The sequence below is a fragment of the Lithobates pipiens genome, unplaced genomic scaffold (genome assembly GCF_037356315.1).
Source record: "Lithobates pipiens isolate NorthernLeopardFrog02 unplaced genomic scaffold, aLitPip1_a1.2 Scaffold_30, whole genome shotgun sequence".
Lineage (NCBI taxonomy): Eukaryota > Metazoa > Chordata > Amphibia > Anura > Ranidae > Lithobates > Lithobates pipiens.
Genome location: NW_027507791.1, coordinates 59,835,629 through 59,855,149, shown reverse-complemented (window position 1 = coordinate 59,855,149; position 19,521 = coordinate 59,835,629). Strand labels below are relative to the sequence as shown.

General features: G+C 44.4%; 1 protein-coding gene across 1 annotated transcript in view; it reads left to right on the top strand.

Annotated features, from left to right (window-relative positions):
* LOC143942898 (SLAM family member 9-like) overlaps positions 1 to 18,458 on the top strand; it is a 39,465-nt gene extending 21,007 nt beyond the window's left edge. Inside the window, exons 2-5 of the mRNA XM_077464309.1 lie at positions 4,876 to 5,184; positions 7,056 to 7,340; positions 15,108 to 15,212; positions 18,310 to 18,458. Coding sequence (XP_077320435.1) covers positions 4,876 to 5,184; positions 7,056 to 7,340; positions 15,108 to 15,211 — 698 coding nt within the window. The 3' untranslated portion in view covers position 15,212; positions 18,310 to 18,458. The remainder of the gene's footprint in view (positions 1 to 4,875; positions 5,185 to 7,055; positions 7,341 to 15,107; positions 15,213 to 18,309) is intronic.
* Positions 18,459 to 19,521: the final 1,063 nt, after the last annotated feature.

The window sequence follows — 19,521 nt, the reverse complement described above, 5'->3', positions numbered from 1 at the left end:
AGTAGGGAACCGGGCAGTGAAGCCGTCATGCTTCACTTCCTGATTCCCTGACAGAGGATGGCGGCGGTGGCCGCAGCGAGACGAGCGATCGCTCGTCATCTGCCGCCGACATCGCTGGAACCTGGGACAGGTAAGTGTGATTTTATTAAAAGTCAGCAGCTGCAATATTAGTAGCTGCTGGCTTTTAATATTTTTTTTTTAGGTGCAGCTCCTCTTTAATGTCATTTGTGCAAGTGAGCTCCAAAATAAACATCAGAGATACTCATACCACTTTCTGTTTAAAAAAGTATTTATTAGGACACAAGATTAAAAGCACTTACAAGATATTATATCTATCCAAGTTCAAAGGAAACATTACATTTCTGCTACTTGCTGTTCTGGAACTGGGATCACTCATCGTTCTACTCTCCTCTCCTCTCACCTCTGAGGCCGACACCATCGGTAGCATTGTGACGTCACCTGTAGCTCATCCCTACACTTTACATCATGTGACTTCATCAGGGGCTTTGATGGACAGGCAAACAGGAGGAGAAAACAAAGTAAAAAATAGATTGGTATGATGCTTCTTCTTCATTGTCCAGTCACCAGGCTATAGGTGAGAAGGTGACCTTGGTGTATTCCAAAAGATGCCCTTTTAACATGAACTCACATACAGGAGCCCATCCGATAAAAGAAACCCCTCCATACTTACCCTCCATACTTACCTTCCTATCAGCTTGTATCTGCAAATGCCTCAGTTTTCACTGCTTCTCAGTCACTGCATTCATTTAACTTATCCAGCTAGTTTAAGCCCTTCATGCCTAAGCCTTTTTCTGACATTTTTGCCATATTTTTTGCTAGAAAATTACTTAGAATCCCCACAAATTTATATATATATATATATATATATATATATATATATATATATATATATATATATATATATATATATATATATTAGAGATCCTAGAGAATAAAATGGTGGTCATTGCAATATCTTATGTCTCACTGTATTTGCGTAGTGGTCTTTCAAATGCATTTTTTGGTAAAAAAAGACACTTTCCTGGATAAAAAACAAAACAAAACAGTGAAGTTAACCCAATTTTTTTTTGTATAATGTGAAAGATGTTATACCGAAAATATAGATATCTAACATTTTGAAATTGTGGCAGCAAACGGTACTTAATAATTTCCATAGACAAAATTTGAGAGGTTACTAGTTTAGAGCTACAGAGGAGGTCATGTGCTAGAATTATTGCTCTTGCTCTAACGATCGCAACGATATCTCATATGTGTGGTTTGAACATTGTTTACACTTTGCGGGCACGACTTATGTATGTGTTCGTTTCTGTGAGCAAACATGGAGGGATGGGGCGCTTTAAATTCTTTCTTTTTTTCTTATTTATTTTCTTTTTTTTATTTTTACACCGTCCCTTTAAAAAAAAATCTGATCACTTCTATTGCCGTCACAAGTAATGTAAACATCCCTTGTGACAGTAATAGGCAGTGACAGGTGCTCTTTATGGAGGCTTCGTGGGTCTATAAAGCCGCGTACACACGTAGCCGTCTATCCGACGGACTTAGTCTGGCGGACTTCCCGCCAGACTGTGCGCCGTACTTTCCGAATGGGCTACTTGCCCACACACAGCACTTTTTCAGCGGACTAATCCGCCGTACTATCCGCCCTACTGAACGGACTCGCCCACGCACGCGGAGGAAAGTCCGCTCATTTCGAGCGCATCTCCAGGTAGGCGGGGCCTGCAAAGGAGATGCCGCTGGCCCCGCCATCTGGTATGGACTTAAAGGGGAACCCCAACGCCGAAAAAAATCGACGTGGGGGTCCCCCCAAGTCCACAACAGACCCTTGTCCGAGCACGCTACGCGGCCAGCCAGGAAAGGGGGGGCGAGCGATGCGCCCCCCCCAGCCGTACCAGGCCGCGTGCCCTCAACATGGGGGGTGCTTTGGGGAGGGGGGCCATGCGGCCCCCCCACCCCAAAGCACCTTGTCCCCATGTTGATAAGGACAAGGGCCTCTTTCCGACAACACTGGCCGTTGGTTGTCGGGGTCTGCGGGCGAGGGGCTTATCGGAATCCGGGAGCCCCCTTTAATAAGGGGGCCCCTGGATACCAGCCCCCCACCCTATGTGAATGAGTATGGGGTACAATGTACCCCTAACCATTCACCTGTAAAATAAAGTACAAAAAAAACACAACACACAAGATAAAATAAATTATTGCACAGCTCCGGGGGTCTTCCGTCTTCGGGGTCTTCTCGCCGGACTCCTTCGCTATCTTCTTATAGCTCTTTTGCTAGCGGAGGAGCCCGGCATTCTTCTTCGTCGCCGCGGCCTCTTCTTCCGACTTCGGGGGTCTTTTCCCCCTCTTCGGTTCTTCTGCTGGGCCACCACGCCTTCTTATAGCTCTTTTACAGGCGGTGGCCCGGTCTTCTGTCGCCGCCGCCGCTTTCCATTGTTGTTGTTGTTCTTCTTCTTCTCCTGGAGATGTCCACTCAAAGCTCTCTCCGGCCGCAATGCCAGGGACGCGCTGCGCGGGGACTTATATAGGGACAATGGGCGGGGTCATCGGTTGATGTCACATGGGTTGATATCATATGGTGACCCCGCCCCCTTAAGATGTCACAGTCCCGGAGGATGCTGGGACTGTCGCCATGTGACATCAACCCATGTGACATCCACCCATGTGACATCCACCCATGTGACATCAACCGATGACCCCGCCCCTTGTCCCTATATAAGTCCCCTGGCATTGCGGCCGGAGAGAGCTTCGAGTCAACATCTCCAGGAGAAGAAGAAGAACAACAATGGAAGGCGGCGGCGGCGGTGACAGAAGACCGGGCCACCGCCTGTAAAAGAGCTATAAGAAGGCGCGGTGGCCCAGCAGAAGAACCGAAGAGGGGGACAAGACCCCCGAAGTCGGAAGAAGAGGCCGCGGCGACGAAGAAGAATGCCGGGCTCCTCCGCTAGCAAAAGAGCTATAAGAAGATAGCGGAGGAGTCCGGCGAGAAGAGCCCCGAAGACGGAAGACCCCCGGAGCTGTGCAATAAATTATTTTATCTTGTGTGTTGTGTTTTTTTTGTACTTTATTTTACAGGTGAATGGGTAGGGGTACATTGTACCCCATACTCATTCACATAGGGTGGGGGGTCGGTATCCGGGGGCCCCCTTATTAAAGGGGCTCCCGGATTCCGATAAGCCCCTCGCCCGCAGACCCCGACAACCAACGGCCAGGGTTGTCGGGAAGAGGCCCTTGTCCTCATTAACATGGGGACAAGGTGCTTTGGGGTGAGGGGGGCCGCGCGGCCTGGTACGGCTCAGGGGGGGGGGGGGCGCTCGCTCGCCCCTCCTTTCCTGGCCGGCCGGGTAGCGTGCTCGGACAAGGGTCTGTTGTGGACTTGGGGGGACCCCCACGCCGATTTTTTTCGGCATTGGGGTTCCCCTTTAAGTCCATACCAGGTGGCGGGGCCAGCGACGTGTCCTTTGCAGGCCCCACCTACCTGGAGACCCGCTCGAAATGAGTGGACTTTTCTCCGGGAAAAGTCTGTTTATTTCAAAATTACGGCAGACTGGCATACACACGGCCGAATTGTCTGCCGAAATGCGAGTCCGGCGGGAAGATTGGAGTGCAAAACTACTTTCTAAGTCCGCCGTACTTTCGGGTCAAAAAAGTATGCCGGAGGCTACACACGGGGGGATTGTCCGGCAGACTTCAGTTTGCCGGACTTTTCCACCCGCTTGTTTGATCGTGTGTACGCGGCATTAGACACCAAATCCCTTCTTTGCACTTAAAAGCATTTGAAGCGGCAAGTTTGGCAGTTTTGAATGCTGTCATTTTTTTAAATGTTGTGCCTTTAAGTCATCTGTAAACTGGAAGTGATGTCATGTAATGGCTTCCAGGTTACTAGGTGCGAGCGAAAGGTGGGAGGCTTTTAGCCGCATCGGTTGTTAGCCTAAGAAAGCCGACCATTTGTTCTAAAAAAAATGCTACCGGGCTGAGGCCGCATATTTGCTTTCGGTTGGCATGAAGGGGTTAAATATCTGCTCCTCCTGCCTAAAGTAGTGGTTACTCCCACCAGCTCATACACCCTGTAGTGATTGGCACTTTGTGCTGTTTCTCCCTCTCCCAATTTGAGCTCTACTGTACCATGGATTCTAAACACCTGAAACCAAGTCCAATTGAGGTACCAACATTTCTTGCATTTAAAAAAAAATTATACTTCATGTGTTTATGAATAAAAAAAACACACATTATTTTTGTTTTTAATATCTGCCTGGAGTTCAGCTTAAAAAACGAGAAAGTATCCACACGCCCAGTGGTTACCTGTGGTTAGTGATGAATGAGCAACACTGGAGAAATCAGATGTATCCAGGCTACTACAAGTCTGTTATTTAAGCACTTCTGTGCCAAGATGGCAGCCCAAATCTTACAGGATTTCTGCATCCAGTATTACATGCTGCCCTCCCCCACCATTATGGCTGCAGGGAGCCCATATTAGGGGATGGTTTAGTTGAATGGCACAATGCCACCTTCAAGTTGGCAGACAAACTGCAGCCCCAAACCTGCCTACATGTGTCCCCTTTGGGGAGCTTTCCCCTCACTTTCAGGCAACAGTATAGAAAGTGATGGGTAAAGGAAAATCTACTAATGGGACATCAGAAATTTACACTCACATTAAGGAGATGTAATCTTGTCTACACTCTTCTTTCAAGAGCAGGAAGTGAGGGGAAATCCCAAAGGGGTCACAGATAGCAATAAAAGTCTGACAGGGGTTCTTACACTCATGGTTTATGGCAGGGGATAGGAGCCTGTTGTCATCTACCATACAAGATCCAAGATAGAATGGTCACCTTTACACTTCTACCCTTTTTGTGTATATAGGAGGAGAGGATGTCCCTGTGATACTGAATGGTCTTATAAACCAATCCATCCCAATGTCACTGAGTGGAGGTCCATCGGGTCCTGTACATCGAGTAATCTGGAACTTCAAAACAAACCCATTGGTGACTTACACAAATAATCAGCTTATTTTTATAAACGAAAAGTTTAAAAGAAGACTGGAGATCCTGGATGATGGAAGAGTGATGAAGATTGGACATCTGAGACTGGAGGACAGTGGACTGTATGCTGGAATGATAACTTTTACCGACAACACAAACTATATGAAAGTCTACAACCTCACTGTGTATGGTAAGTGATCATCTGTGCATTCGTTTGTTTAACTGGATGAAATATTATCACTGGTTTCCAATCTCTTTATGGAGAACACAGATGTTAACATCATCAATGTATTTAAAAGCTCACATCTGTTTAGTAAGGCCACAAGTATATAAGCTAGCCCCATTTAGTCTGTGTATTTACCTATCACCCTATACTATAGGAAGATGGACAAATTCTTAGGGACCAATGTTTCCTGAAAATTATTGGTATTCTTTACATTTCGTGAAAATTATTTGCAGTTTTTTTGTTTTGTTTTTTATGTTATTTTTTTAATTTATTGTAAACATCTACAGTACGTATTGATGTTGTTATTTATTTTTCTTTTCTTTAGTTTATTATATTAATTTTTAATAATGACCAAAGGGTACGCATGTGTGTAAGTGTATTGTCCTTTCTCTCAACCTACTGCTCTGCTTTTGGTTGTCTGGAATGTGGTTGATGCTAGACATGTATGTCTCACCAATAGTCTAAAAATTAAGCTTGCAAAACCTCTACATATTTTGGGGAAAAAATGTTCTACATTGCATACATTGTATGCCATCAGGGGGTCAGCTGTCACAAGTGGCATACCAATGGGGAGTGGTCTGCCCTGGGTGGCACACATGGGGGGGGGGGGGGGGGGTGTCAGGCTGGTGTTCCGTCAAAATAGCCAATTCATCAATATCTCCAACTATGCAGTTAAAAGGCTTGACGCACTTGTAACCCTAACAAAAAACAAAAAAAAACTGTTCCTTTAAGGGGTGATATATATAGCACAGCACTTGTGCTGTGTAATTTGTCCCTTCCTATGTTGTAATATACCCAGATGATCCTGCCTGTTCCTGTGTCCCCCTATCTGTGCTGACCAATGTATCATGGCTGCTGAGCCCTGATACTATGGTCAATTTACGTGCCTCTGTCATCCCGCTCTCTGCTGTGAGTCTCTCCCCTCTTGTGAGAGCAGCTCTCCTTCCTGCCCCTCCCGCCACTATGCAGCAAAAATACTTCTTCTGGATTATGGATTATGCAGGCATTAACTATAGTGTGTGTGTGTGTTTTTTTTTTTAAATTAAAAGGTTAAATACCCTTTCCCATACCACTGGTGTGCGGTCATGTGACTTATCTCTGATGGCCAGCTGATGTCACAGAGGAATCTCAGCCCCTCCTGCTGCAATGCATACATCGAGGAAGAAGTTCGGAGGGGGATCACGTGGTGTGAGAAAAGACATTTAGCCTTTTGATTTAAAAATCACACACATAATAATTAATTCCTGCATATTCCAGAGGGGACACCAGTACAGTCACAATATGACTTTACAAACAATTTAAACCCCACGAAAACAATTCCAGGTAGGGAGATTTTTACATCGTAACTTTGATCCAGCTTAAAGAAATGTATCTTTTACAGTGTATATACCATACCTTTGGGAAACCTCCAGAAGCTGGAAATCGCTGTAGTGGACACCACTATTCTAGTGATCTACACCATCTTCTGGGTTCTGTGCCAAGCAGCTGCCCTGCTTCATTGTAAACACAAGAAGTCGGCCGCTTGGCATGGGTGCCAGTCAGAAATTGAGATGTAAAAATTATCCATATCTAGGTTCCTTCTATTAAACACGTGGCCTTAGGTATCAAAACTAAATTAAGTTTTTTTTAGTGGACCAACGAAGACCTGTGAAGTGAGAACGCCGTCACAAAACCTCATCTCCATATTCTTACAAGGTCAATGACTCAAAATATGTAAGTGACACACAGCCAGGCAGCAAGAATTTTTAGGAGGCTCTCACATGTTTCTTCCATCATAGGTTTCTTTTTATAATACATAAAGAGCATCTAACATAAATGTCTGTTCTTTCCTACAGAACCTGTTCCTACCCCGTCCATAGTAGCTAAAGAGAGGAAGAACAGACCCGACTGGTGCAATGTGACTCTTCGTTGTTCAGTCCCAACAAACAAATCATCATCATCCTATACCTGGAAATACAGACACGGAGGCTCTGATTTTCAGCTGTATAATAATTCTGGAGACACAATCCAGATATCACTGCAGCCGGAGTCCTGGGACATGGAGGTCCTGTGTATAATACACAACCCGGCTGATTTCAAAAATGTTTCTCTACATAAATTCTGCCCGGATTATACTGGAGGTAAATTAGGTAATAATAAATCTATTATTAAACAGTTACAGGACCCTAAGGAAAACAGGGATTATGATAAAAATGCAGTATGAGTCTGGGCAGGACTGAGCTCATCTGGACATCCTCCACTTTAAATGTAAAAATTTTGTGAGGCAGAATATATCACTATTACACACGCTGCTTCATCCTGTACAACAATAATTAGAAGATCTGTTGACTGCGCAGACACCATTATGTCTGATCAGCCTTCAAGTGAGGCCCAGAATGGAAAAGACAGAAAAAAAAAAGTAGTGCAGGGCCGGGCATGACAGTTTTTTAGGGTAGACAATGCATGGGTTAATATGAAGAGATAAGAGGGGAGGGGACAGTGAGTAAAGTCCAAGGAGGAGTGGTAATATATAAGGAGGAGGTGGGTCTGGGCTGGGGAACAGAAAGTTGTGGAGAAAGAAAGGAGGAGGCAGTTTTTTGCTCTGCTCCTCCAACATGGCTGAGATGTCACTCGGATGAGTTTGCAGGCAGCAGCGGTGAACAGGGGACCGAGGTGGATGTACAGACAGTTTGCGGTCTTTATGGATGACGGATCAAGGCTGGGAGGTGAGGGTTGCTGTAAATGCAGAGTTTGTGGCCTCTGGCACTCTGTTTTCACAAGGGCCCTCATGCGGGGCCATGCGCCAGGCAAGGAGCCCTCTGGGGGGAACAATCCGGTACCCCAGCAAAGAATAGCCAGCCGTCTGCCTGAGCAGGGTCTGGGCGGACTCCACGGCGCCAGCCCAGCTTGGTGGGCGGGGCCACAGGCCGTTATGGTGCCACTTCCCCGCCCGTGAATCGCAGGACTACTAGCTCCTCTGCCTGCATCGCTGCGCGGGGAGGAAGGCTCGGCGAGGAAGACTTATTAGTATGGCCGTCGGCCTTCTTATACAAAAAAGGGGTGGGGCTCTGTGGGTGGGCGTGACCTATACGGGCGGCGCAGATAGCACAAGATGGCGGTGGAAGGACGAGGTTGACCTTCCAGGTCACAGTATGTGAGGGCATGTGTGGAACCGTGGCAGGAGGTGGAGCTTTGGGGGTGAGACGGGCACTACAACGGAGGGACTCCATGGCCCCCAGGACCTCTTTGCCTGGGGGTCTGATGACACCACCGGTCCTGGTCTAGGACGACAGGTCAGAAAGCGAGCTGTCAGTGTGCGAGGAGGAGGAGCCGCGGGGATGCGAGCCAGCGATGGAGGCAAGCGAGGCGGCTGTTGGGGTTCCAGTCAGCCCAGTAAGTCATATAATGTCCAAATGTTTTTCGTTTAAATTGCATTGCAAGATTTGTTGGGGGGTGCAATGTCGGCGGCGGTTGCTCCGCCGGGAACAGAGGTGATGGATGCTGTGGCGGGTGAGCGGTGCACCTGCCAGTTTGGGGACAGTGGCGCAGTGGTGGGGTTGTCAAGTAATGGTAGGATGGAGATGGTAAGGATTGCAGACGCAAAAAAAAAAAAGTGAGATGTACGGGTGCTTTGAGGGTCCCCTGGGAACACAATTAAATAGGAGGTCCGGGATACGATTTGAAAAGGCAAGTGTGTGGAGATCTTCTCGTTATGACCCCCTTAAAAAAAGAAAGAAAAAGGGAATTTAAATTTTAAGTGTATAGGGTCAAGCAGGAAGATTAAGGGGAAAAGGGTGAAGGTAAGAGGAGGTACCGATTGCTTTTGCATAAGGCGGTCACCATTATGCGATTGTCATGGGGGAAGGGAGAACCCGAACATAGTTCGGCGTTGTTCTGTTATATGAAGGCCATTGGTAGGTGCACGTGTTAAAAAGGGGGATCTGACTGGATGATGAGCAGTGTAGACCGCGAAGGTCGTTATGGCCGTCTCTTCGTGGGGATCAAAGGATAGCGGCCTCTGGATGGTTGGCCAAGAAGAAAGGGGGGTGGGTTGGCAGTGCAATGTGAGCTCCTGTCAGTTCGGTGGTTTTTGACATTAAACACGAGTATTAAAGGGGTGGCGGGACCAATCCATTGTATTGTGGCTTCATGTGAGAACAATGTACAGGCGAGCCTAGTCACACAAGGGATGACTTTTGGAAAGGGGTGAAAAGGTTGCAGCCTTTCATAAGTAGATACCCGGATAAGGAAATGGCGAGGCTGCTTGCCTCTGGGGTTTTTAATGGTGTCTACAGCGGGGTTGGTGCCTGAGAAGGAACCAAACAAGTTTCGCATCCTTTCCCCCCCAAAAAAAAAAAAAAGAGTTTTGTCATAATCCGATGCGGTGCATTGTGTCCTATACTTCACGCACACAGCTATAAGGTGGGTTAGGTGTGACGGAAAAGGGGTGCCTATGGCAAACTAGCTTACAGTTTATTCGGAGAGCTTTGGCTGCTGGATAGATGCTGGCAAGAGTTTTTTACTTGGATCGATTCCTGCCCATGGGTTGCTCAATTTAGTGGGTCATGGTTAGATGTTTAGTTCTTTACCAGAGGGGGGGGGGGTTAGAGACATGTCAGTCCCTGATTCAATCATACATGGCTTGGACGTTTCCTCCGTTGTGTGTAAGATTATACTTTATACATGCACCACATTGCAGGTAGGTTCATTAGTGCCATTGGCTGCAAAACACAGGGGGCCGATGAGGGATATTTTACTATTTTGTTTTGGCATTGTGATTGTTTCAGGGGTTACGGAGGGTCGTCTGCCAGTGACCAAGTTCGAGGTACTATAGAAGGGGGTGTGGGAGGCCCAGGGATGGCATGAGGTACAATTGAGGACTTTGCATTAGTTGCTGGATAAGTTCAATTTCGCCTGCCGGTTTTATTCTGATAAGTGGGTTTTTGCAGACGGCTGCCGTCTGCTACAGTGGGGGTTTCAGGCCCTGGCTAATTTAAACAGTTGAATGCGGAACATAGGGAGGGTTAGAAGGTTTGGTACGAGTTCTTGGCTGCATACAACCGACGATAGATGCCAGGTCGATGGGAAAAGAGGTCACGAACACGGCGGGGTAAACAGGTTTGGGGGAAATTTTTCTTTCAGGGGCAATAGAGTGAGGATATTTGGCCCCAGTTTTGTTGGGTGGAAGTGGGGTGTTCATTCGTAAATGTGTGCTATTTTTCCAGTGGTTCTGGCTATGGAGCTGGGGTAAGGGTCATGCAGGAACCTGGCACGGAATTGAATTGTGATTATGTGGGTGTGGTTTACGTGGTCAACCACATGTCCGCATTGTCACAACTGGTCATACGGCGGCTACGCCATTTTGTTTTGCGTTAGATGCAGTTAAACATTTTCTATATGCTATTCATCTTGCAGGCATCGGAAACACGGGGGGGGGGCTTACTCCTTGCATCTATTTTCAGTGGGACAAGTTCAGAGAGTAAGCCGGGCTGGATATGGGAGATGGCATTGGAGTCACCACGGGAGGTAACAGGGCAGTCAGCCACTGAGTCCACATGTGTGGCTTACGTGAAGTTATGAAAGGAAGAGTGGGTGGTTTGGTGCAGGAGTCTGAGGGGTAAGGTTGTTGGTGCTGCCTTTGTTTGCCGTTTTTTTCGTCCAGATGGATTTTCTTTGTTATCTGTAAATTTGTTGGGGGGCCAGGAGAGCAGATGCGAGATCGGTTGGCAGGCAGTTGGGTAGTTAAAGAAGGGAGGCATGTGTTCACTGGCTAGGGGTATGGGGGTTGAGGTGGAGCATGGTGATATCGGAAGTTGAACATTTGGCGCGGCCGGATAAACCGGCGGTCATTTGGGTTATGCATGCAAGAGGTAATGCTTTTGGGTTCGAATGATCAGGGAGCTGATCTCGGACGTTAAGTCAGATATTTTACGACTTCATATGGTTGTCTAACACTTAGGTGGTGGGGAGGTTGTGGCTCAGAATGGGGGATGCGGTGATCAGGCAAGTAGAGGTGGAAACTAATGTGGGCCTGTAATTGATGGTTTTTGAATACACCTTTAGGTAGTGGGGATTGTTTTCTGAGCGCTGGGGCTGCAAGATGGGATCCAGCGGGACCTGGGGGTGTGGGGGAGCCCTTAAGGGTAAGGTGTCATCCTTGCGGGCTGTGGCGGTGTTTTGTTGGTCTTTGACGGTGGCAGTAAACATATGTGATGGAAAGGGGTGGGGGGCTCATCGGTAGTATGAGCCCCTCCGGTGTATTCCATGAAAGGTTAGCTGGAATACTGTAATGGTTGCACTGCGGGAAGGGGGTTGTCTCCGAGCTGATTATCCACTGGAGGCCTATCGTGTGGAAAAAGGTCCCGCAGTGTATTGGTGGAATATGTGTTGGAGTTCGGGGGTGCCGTCAAAGACCAACAGACTGGAGTTAAACAAGTTGTTACGGAGGTGATATTTTGGTATATATTTGATATTGGAGTTATTTATATGGTGTGAATAATAAATAGGCTGCTATGGCCATTTATACTCCAAAATTAAGGCGTAGTCTCATCATTTTAGAAGGGTAAGAAATGGGGATGTTGGAGTCCAAGTGGTATAGCAGTAAGAGGCAGGTTGGGTACCTCTGAACTACACTGGTCATGGTCTCATTTTTTTAAGTGTCTTTCTTAAAAGCTGGTTTTGCTACAACAAAATCTAAATTATAAGAACCTGCACTGGAATATAACAGTTGGACAACTGCGGGATGAAACCTTACTGGTTGCTCTAAGACAGTTTTTTGTTTAGGGTTTTTTTTTTTTTTTAGATGTGTTTCTGCTTCTATCTTATTTCCTTTCTATGCTCAGACTTAAAAGAAGGAATAATAAATATATATATATATATATATATATATATATATATATATATATATATATATATATATATATATATATATATATATATTTTATTTTTTATTTTTTTACCAGGTAATTATGAACTATCACATATGAATATGTTAGATTACTAAAAACACCCAGCAGGTGGGGCTCTAGATTCTTATTATATATATATATATATATATATATATTATTGGTTGTTCTGTTAATAGAATAGAAAGTGTTTGTCTACAGAGCTCAATAGTTCAAGCTGAAATATATACAGAGACTCATTCCAATCTCTCTGCCTGTTTATTTGTAGAATTTTCACTAGAGAGTCTGAAAGGAAACCTTTGCTAACATAGTGGCACGCCATTTATCTGTAAAATAAATATTTTGTATAAGTAGTAAAAATGTTTTAATATTTTAAAGGCTTAAAAACTTTAATCAGGTATCATCTAAACTGACCCAAACCATCATAGTTTAAGATTGATAAATGAGACCCAGTGATGTCTGCACAGATGCATACAGTACATTCAACAACAGTCAATGGTGGCCATACATACTACCAGAAAATGATACAACATAAATAGAATTATATTAACCACTTCAGCTCCGGAAGGTTTTACCCCCTTCTGACCAGGCAATTTTCTGCGATACTGCACTGCGTTGTTTTAACTGAGCATTGCGTGTCGTGCATTGATGTACCCAAGTAAAATCAATGTTCTTTTTTATCCCACAAATAGAGCTTTCTTTTGGTGGTATTTGATCAGCTCTGCGGTTTTTATTTTTTGTGCTATAAACAAAAAAGACTGACAATTAAAAAAAAAAAAGCGTATTTTAGACTTTCTGCTATAAAACATATACAATAAAAATGTAAAAAATCGAATTTCTTCATCAGTTTAGGCCAATATGTATGCCGCTACATGTTTCTGGTAAATCCCGATAAGCGTATATTGATTGGTTTGCGCAAAAGTTATAGCGTCTAAAAACAATCTTGGATAGATTTCTGGACTTTTTTTTTTATTGTTTTTACTAGTAATGGCGGCGATCAGTGATTTTTACCTGGACTGCGACATTGTGGCGGACAAATCTGACACTAAGTGACACTCTTTGGGGACCAGTGACACCAATACAGTGATCAATGCTAAAAAAAAATGCACTGTCACTGTACGAATGACACTGGCAGGGAAGGGGTTAACATCAGTGGCGTTCAAAGAAATGTGTTAAATGTTTTCCCTCGGTTTGCTTACTAACTGTGTGGAGGATGGCTTAACTAAAGAAAGACAGAGATCTGTGTCCCTACTTAGCAGACACACAAAATCTCTGTCTTTCTTACTAGCAGAACGACGATCTGCCTTGTTTACATAGGCAGACTCTGCCTCTCTCCTAATGATTGCCGGGTTTCCCTCAGGTGATGCACGTGTAACCCATAGCTGAAGAAAGGAATCATGTACAGGTAATTGATTTTGCGCTTAAGGGGAGCCCTGCCCTAGTATATATACGTGGGGTGGTCCTTAAATGGTTAATATATGCTTATGGTATGTTCTTCACTTTAATGCTCACCACACACATACAATGTCCATGTCCCTTGGATCTCAGTAAGTCTGGGGAGTGAAGGAAGGGCCAATTTAATGTATAACTAAAGACAACATTTTTTTTTTTTTTTTAGTTTTGATTAAAGTGGAGAAAAATTTGAACACCTGTCAGGTTTTTATTACTGTCTGTGGAGAGTCACCTGCTCTATTTGTCCTGGAGATTGTTATTACCAAAAGTAAAAGTAAAAAAAAAAATCTATTTTAGGTTGTCACTAGAACTGGCATTGAGGGGAAATCATTAAATTGGGGCACTAGTTCTGGTGACAGCCCGAGGATTCCTCCACTTTGGAGGGTTTTCCTCTCACTTCCTGTTTTGGCTCATGGACAGGAAATGAAGGGAAATCTCCCCGAATCCCCCAAGGGACATGGATAAAGGGGAACAGGCATAGAGGGAAATTCATTAAATTGGGACGCTAGTTCTGGGGACAGCCCGGGGATTCCTCCACTTTGGAGGGTTTTCCTCTAACTTCCTGTTTTGGCTCATGGACAGGAAATGAAGGGAAATCTCCCCGAATCCCCCAAGGGACATGGATAAAGGGGAACAGGCATAGAGGGAAATTCATTAAATTGGGACACTAGTTCTGGTGACAGCCCGGGGATTCCTCCACTTTGGAGGGTTTTCCTCTCACTTCCTGTTTTGGCTCATGGACAGGAAATGAAGGGAAATCTCCCCGAATCCCCCAAGGGACATGGATAAAGGGGAACAGGCATAGAGGGAAATTCATTAAATTGGGACGCTAGTTCTGGGGACAGCCCGGGGATTCCTCCACTTTGGAGGGTTTTCCTCTAACTTCCTGTTTTGGCTCATGGACAGGAAATGAAGGGAAATCTCCCCGAATCCCCCAAGGGACATGGATAAAGGGGAACAGGCATAGAGGGAAATTCATTAAATTGGGACACTAGTTCTGGTGACAGCCCAGGGATTCCTCCACTTTGGAGGGTTTTCCTCTCACTTTCTGTTTTGGCTCATGGACAGGAAATGTCCCCGAATCCCCCAAGGGACACAGATGACAGGGGTTATACCCCCCATACTCTATCCAAAATGGGGAAAAAAAGTTTCTACTTTAAAGTGATTTCACAGTCTGAAGGTTTTGTATGCATGAAGGTAAAAAACCTTCATTGTGCAGATCCACACGTAGCCTCCCTAATACTTACCTAAAGTACATGAGAGCAGGGGCTCTCCCTAGCTATCTCCCTCCTCATTGGCTGAGATGCCGCTGCATTGGCTCCTGCTATGGTTAATCAGAGCCAGTGTGGAGGGATCGGGGGCAGGGCTGGGTCCCAGAGTGCCAGCAGGGGACCTGAAAAGAGGAGGATGACTATTGCACAGGGCAGTTAAGTATAACATGTTTGTAAAGGAAAAAAATTAAAATAACAAACACTTTAAGTCTATATCTGTGTTCTTGGTTAAGTACATAACCAGTTTCATTCTTTAGAGAATCATTTTGTCTTATTACAGATCTACCCTGTTGGATAAAATTGTACATCTACCTCCCCATTCTGACAATTTTATCATTCTCTCTGCCCCTTCTGTGTTTACTGAACATGAGGAAACCAGAATAAAGTAAGTACTTATAAAAAAATTTTTTTTAGCACCAAATAGTGGATAAACAATCCTAAATAAAATATGAACTACTTCAATACAGGGCACTTTACCCCCTTCCTGCCCAGGCCAATTTTCAGCTTTCAGCGCTATCGCACTTTAAATTACAATTGCACGCTCATGTAACACTGTACCTATATAGAATTTTTATCTTTTTTTTTAGACAGATGGAGCTTTCTTTTGGTGATATTTAATCACCACTGGGGTTTTAACTTTTTGCTAAACAACTGCAAAAAGACTGAAAATTTTGAAGAAAAATAAATGTTTTTGTTTCTGTTATACAATTTTACAAATAAGTAGTTTTTATTCTTCACTTATATGTGCTGATGAGGCGGCTCTGTTATATGCTGCATTGATGGGCACTGATTAGGCTGCACTGATGTTTGCTAATGAGGCAGCACTGATGTGCACTGATACGCTGTACTGATAATCAGGGCACTGATGTGTAAATGTCCCCTGTGCCTGGAAAGCCTGTTATCGGCTTTCCTTTCCTTAGACACTGACAGCGCTGAGGAAAGGAAATGTAGATAACCAGCATTTGTTTACATGTGATCAGCTGTGATTGGACACAGCTGATCACATTGTAAGAGTCATGTCATTGGCTCTTTACCCTAAATAGTGATGCACTGTGTCCAAGGGATACAGCTCACCACCGATCGCTGCACTGTGCGCCCCTGGAGCACGATGCGCAGGACGTCATATAATGTCCGGTCAGTATGGTAAAGCCATAGACTGGGTGGGAAGTTGTTAACATTATATTTCTAAACATAACTGGGTTTATTCATAAAGTAATGGCCCGGAGCAGAAGTCGCACTGGGAGGAGGGCCAGCATGACTGGGGTGGGCAGTGAGGAGGAGACAAGAGTGGGGGTAGAGTTAGAAAAGGGCACTTACCTGGGGATCGGTGGGCTTGCAAGTGGGGGGAGTTTATGAACAAGCTGAGGGTGGTGGCAGAGAGCGGCGGTCAGTTGCTGCAGTGGGGACACACCGGCCGGATGTTTTTCCCACCCTCCCTCCCTTCATTTTATAGTTATAGTGATGGGCAGGTATTGGAGATCTGGGATGTTTTTTTTTGTAGGTTGTTCTTTATGGGTTATTGGTGTAAATTGGTTGTTTATTGTTTAATTTTCGTAGCAGCAGGAGGTCTATGGGGTCTTTGAAGGCAGTGCTGAAAATTAACAGAGGTTTAGGGGGGTTGGGCCCATATGAAGGTATGGGTGTCCTTTCCCTTAAATGGTAACAATGGTGTATAGTTGGCTGTATCTGGAAGGAAGTAACTGGTTGTCCCTGAGCTTGCGTAATACACGGCGTGGGGCCTTTATGGGGTGTACCGATACAACTATTTGGTTGGAAATATAATTTGCCTTCAAAGACCTCTAGATCAAGAAGGTTTAATAACCGATTTGTATTTGGTTTTAATGTTTATGCAAGAATGTATTATATGCATTAAGTTATATGTTCGTGTGAATTTTTGTATTCTATTTGTTGTAATAAAGAGGCCGCTATGGCCATTCGACTCCAAAAATGGTGTCGTCTGGTCAATTGCTGATAAGGATGTAGAAGGGTTTATAGTGTTTATTGATGGTAGCCTCAGAAATATGCACATCCCTTAGTCAAGACTAAGGCCGCGTATACACGGACGGATTGTCTGCCCAACTAAGTTCGTCAGACAATCCGACAGACAGTCCGTCAAAATTTTGAATGAACGGACTTGACCACACACGATGAACAGACAGTCCGCTGAAAACTTGCGCGATGACGTGTACAGCACGTACGACGGGACTAGAAAAACGACGTCCAATACACTGCAATGCAACCTTCGGCCGTGTAAATCCTTTCTGAGCATGCGCCATACTTAGTCCGTCCAACTTGCCTACACACGAGCGGACTGTCCGCTGAAACCAAGTTTGGACGGACAAAACCAAGTTTGGACGGACAAAATTACGGAAATTCCGAAAGACAAAGTCCGTCAGACTGTCCGCTGAAAAAGTCCGCTGAAGCCCACACACGAGCGGATTGTCCGCTGAAACACGGTTCAGCGGACTAAGTTGGGCAGACAATCCGCCCGTGTGTACGCGGCCTAAGGCTGACCAAACACTATACAATCTAGTTGTTCGATCACCTTAAGTTCTATCATCAACTATGTAGTGCAAGGACATGTCTGATTTGACACAAGCTAAATGTGTTGTTTAGGTTTGTCCAATGTAGGTTTTGTTAGACCCCTTTCACACTGGGGCATGTGCGGGCACTAGCGGTAAAATGCTGCTAGTTTTAGCGGTGCTTTACTGGTGTTAAAGTGGTGCTTTAGAAGGGGTTAAAAGCACCCGCTTAGAGCTGCTTTCAAATCGCTTTTAAAATCAAACCCATTCATTTCAATGGGCAAGGGCGGTAGAGGGGCGGGGGAGGAGCGGTGTATACACCGCTCCTCCACTGCCCCAAAGATGCAGCTTGCAGCATTTTTTTTTCCTGTCCTGCAAGCACACCGCCCCAGTGTGAAAGCACTCGGGCTTTCACACTGGGATGGCTTGAGAGGTGCTTTTCAGGTGCTATTTTTAGCGCTAAAATGCTTGAAAAGTGCCCCAGTGTAAATGGGGTCTAAATCTAAATTAGATTGTAAAACAATTGTCCTGTCAGATTGTATAGTGTAAGTCTAGCTTCAAAGCATTGAGCACAGTGCAGTAATGTACAGCAACCAGCTTTCATTGCCGTGGCTGCTCTAAACTGGGCACTTTGCTCTTTACATTGGGGTTGATTTACTAAAACTGGTGCAGCTTTGCATTAAAACCAGTCAGCTTCCATTTTTTTGTAAAAGCTTAAACCAGCTGAAGTTAGAAGCTGATTGCAAAACCTGGTGCAACTGTGCATGGTAACCCATCTCCAGTTTTAGTAAATAAACCCCATTGCCTTGTTTAAAAAGCATGGAGTCTGAATGATGATCTATGGAAATCCCATCAATTGTATATCATATTAAATAAAATAACCTTCATGTCTTGAAATATATATCAATGTCATAAATAATGGTTTAAACGTGAAATTATGATTATGATTTATCTCAATAGATGCTTATGACTGGCTCTTTCTGAAGAAGAAACACTTGCAAGGATAATCGCCAAGACGCAGCATATTCGACACCCCACTTCAACATTGGGGATCAACTTCATTTCATTCTTTGTATATTTGTTTGAAGCAGCATAAAAGGCTGAAACTATCAACTGTTTCTAACTATTTTGTCAATGTGGTTTTGTCCCGCAATGTTTTGAATTCTATATATTATTACATTTCTTTTATATAAAACTATACATATCCTTGTCTAGGTCCTTGAGGTACCAAGATAGTCCAATCTTTTCTCCCTTTTTCCAGGGGCAATGGTACCCACCCCTATCCTAGTAAAAGCCCTCAATTGAGGCAATATCCTATTGATAAAATACTACAGAAGAAATTCCCAACAACATAACAGACATGGTGAACTGGTTATGGACCTTCTTCTGGATCAATGACTTTGGGGTTGCCTTACTAAAACTGGAAAGTGCAAAATCTGGTGCAGCTCTGCATAGAAACTAATCAGCTTCCAGTTTTTGTTTTTTTGTGGAAGCTTAATTGAACAGGCTGAAGTTAGAAGCTGATTGGCTACCATACACAGCTGCACCAGATTTTGCACTCCAGTTTAAATAAATCAACGTCATTGTATTATTTAACCGGTTCCCACCAGGTTTATTTTACAATGTTGCTGAAGTGTGGTCTGTCCTGAACCCCAAGCACAAAAAGTTTTTTGTTTTCCCTTTTCTCTAACCGCCTTACCCCCTCAACAAGTATTCTTGACCCATCAATTTTGAAGAAAGGGAAGTTCCCAAGCTGCTTCACAGGGCACAACAGCCCCAGTACACTCTTACATATATGGCGGGAATGCCTTAAAGTTTGAAAAAAAAATATGAATATAGGTTTAGGTTCTCATTAGATCTATTCTGTCAAAACTCATTGTTAACCACTTTCAGACCGCACCATTTTGCTGGTCAATGACCAGAGGTCTTTTTACAATTTGGCACTGCGCTGCTTTAACTGGTAATTGCGCGGTCATGCAATGTTGTACCCAAACAAAATTTGCGTCCTTTTCTTCCCACAAATAGAGCTTTCTTTTGATGGTATTTGATTGCCTCTGCGATTTTTATTTTTTGCGATATAAACGTAAAAAGACCGCAAATTTTGAAAAAAAATGATATTTTCTACTTTTTGTTATTAGAAAAATCCAATAAACTCAATTTTAGTCATACATT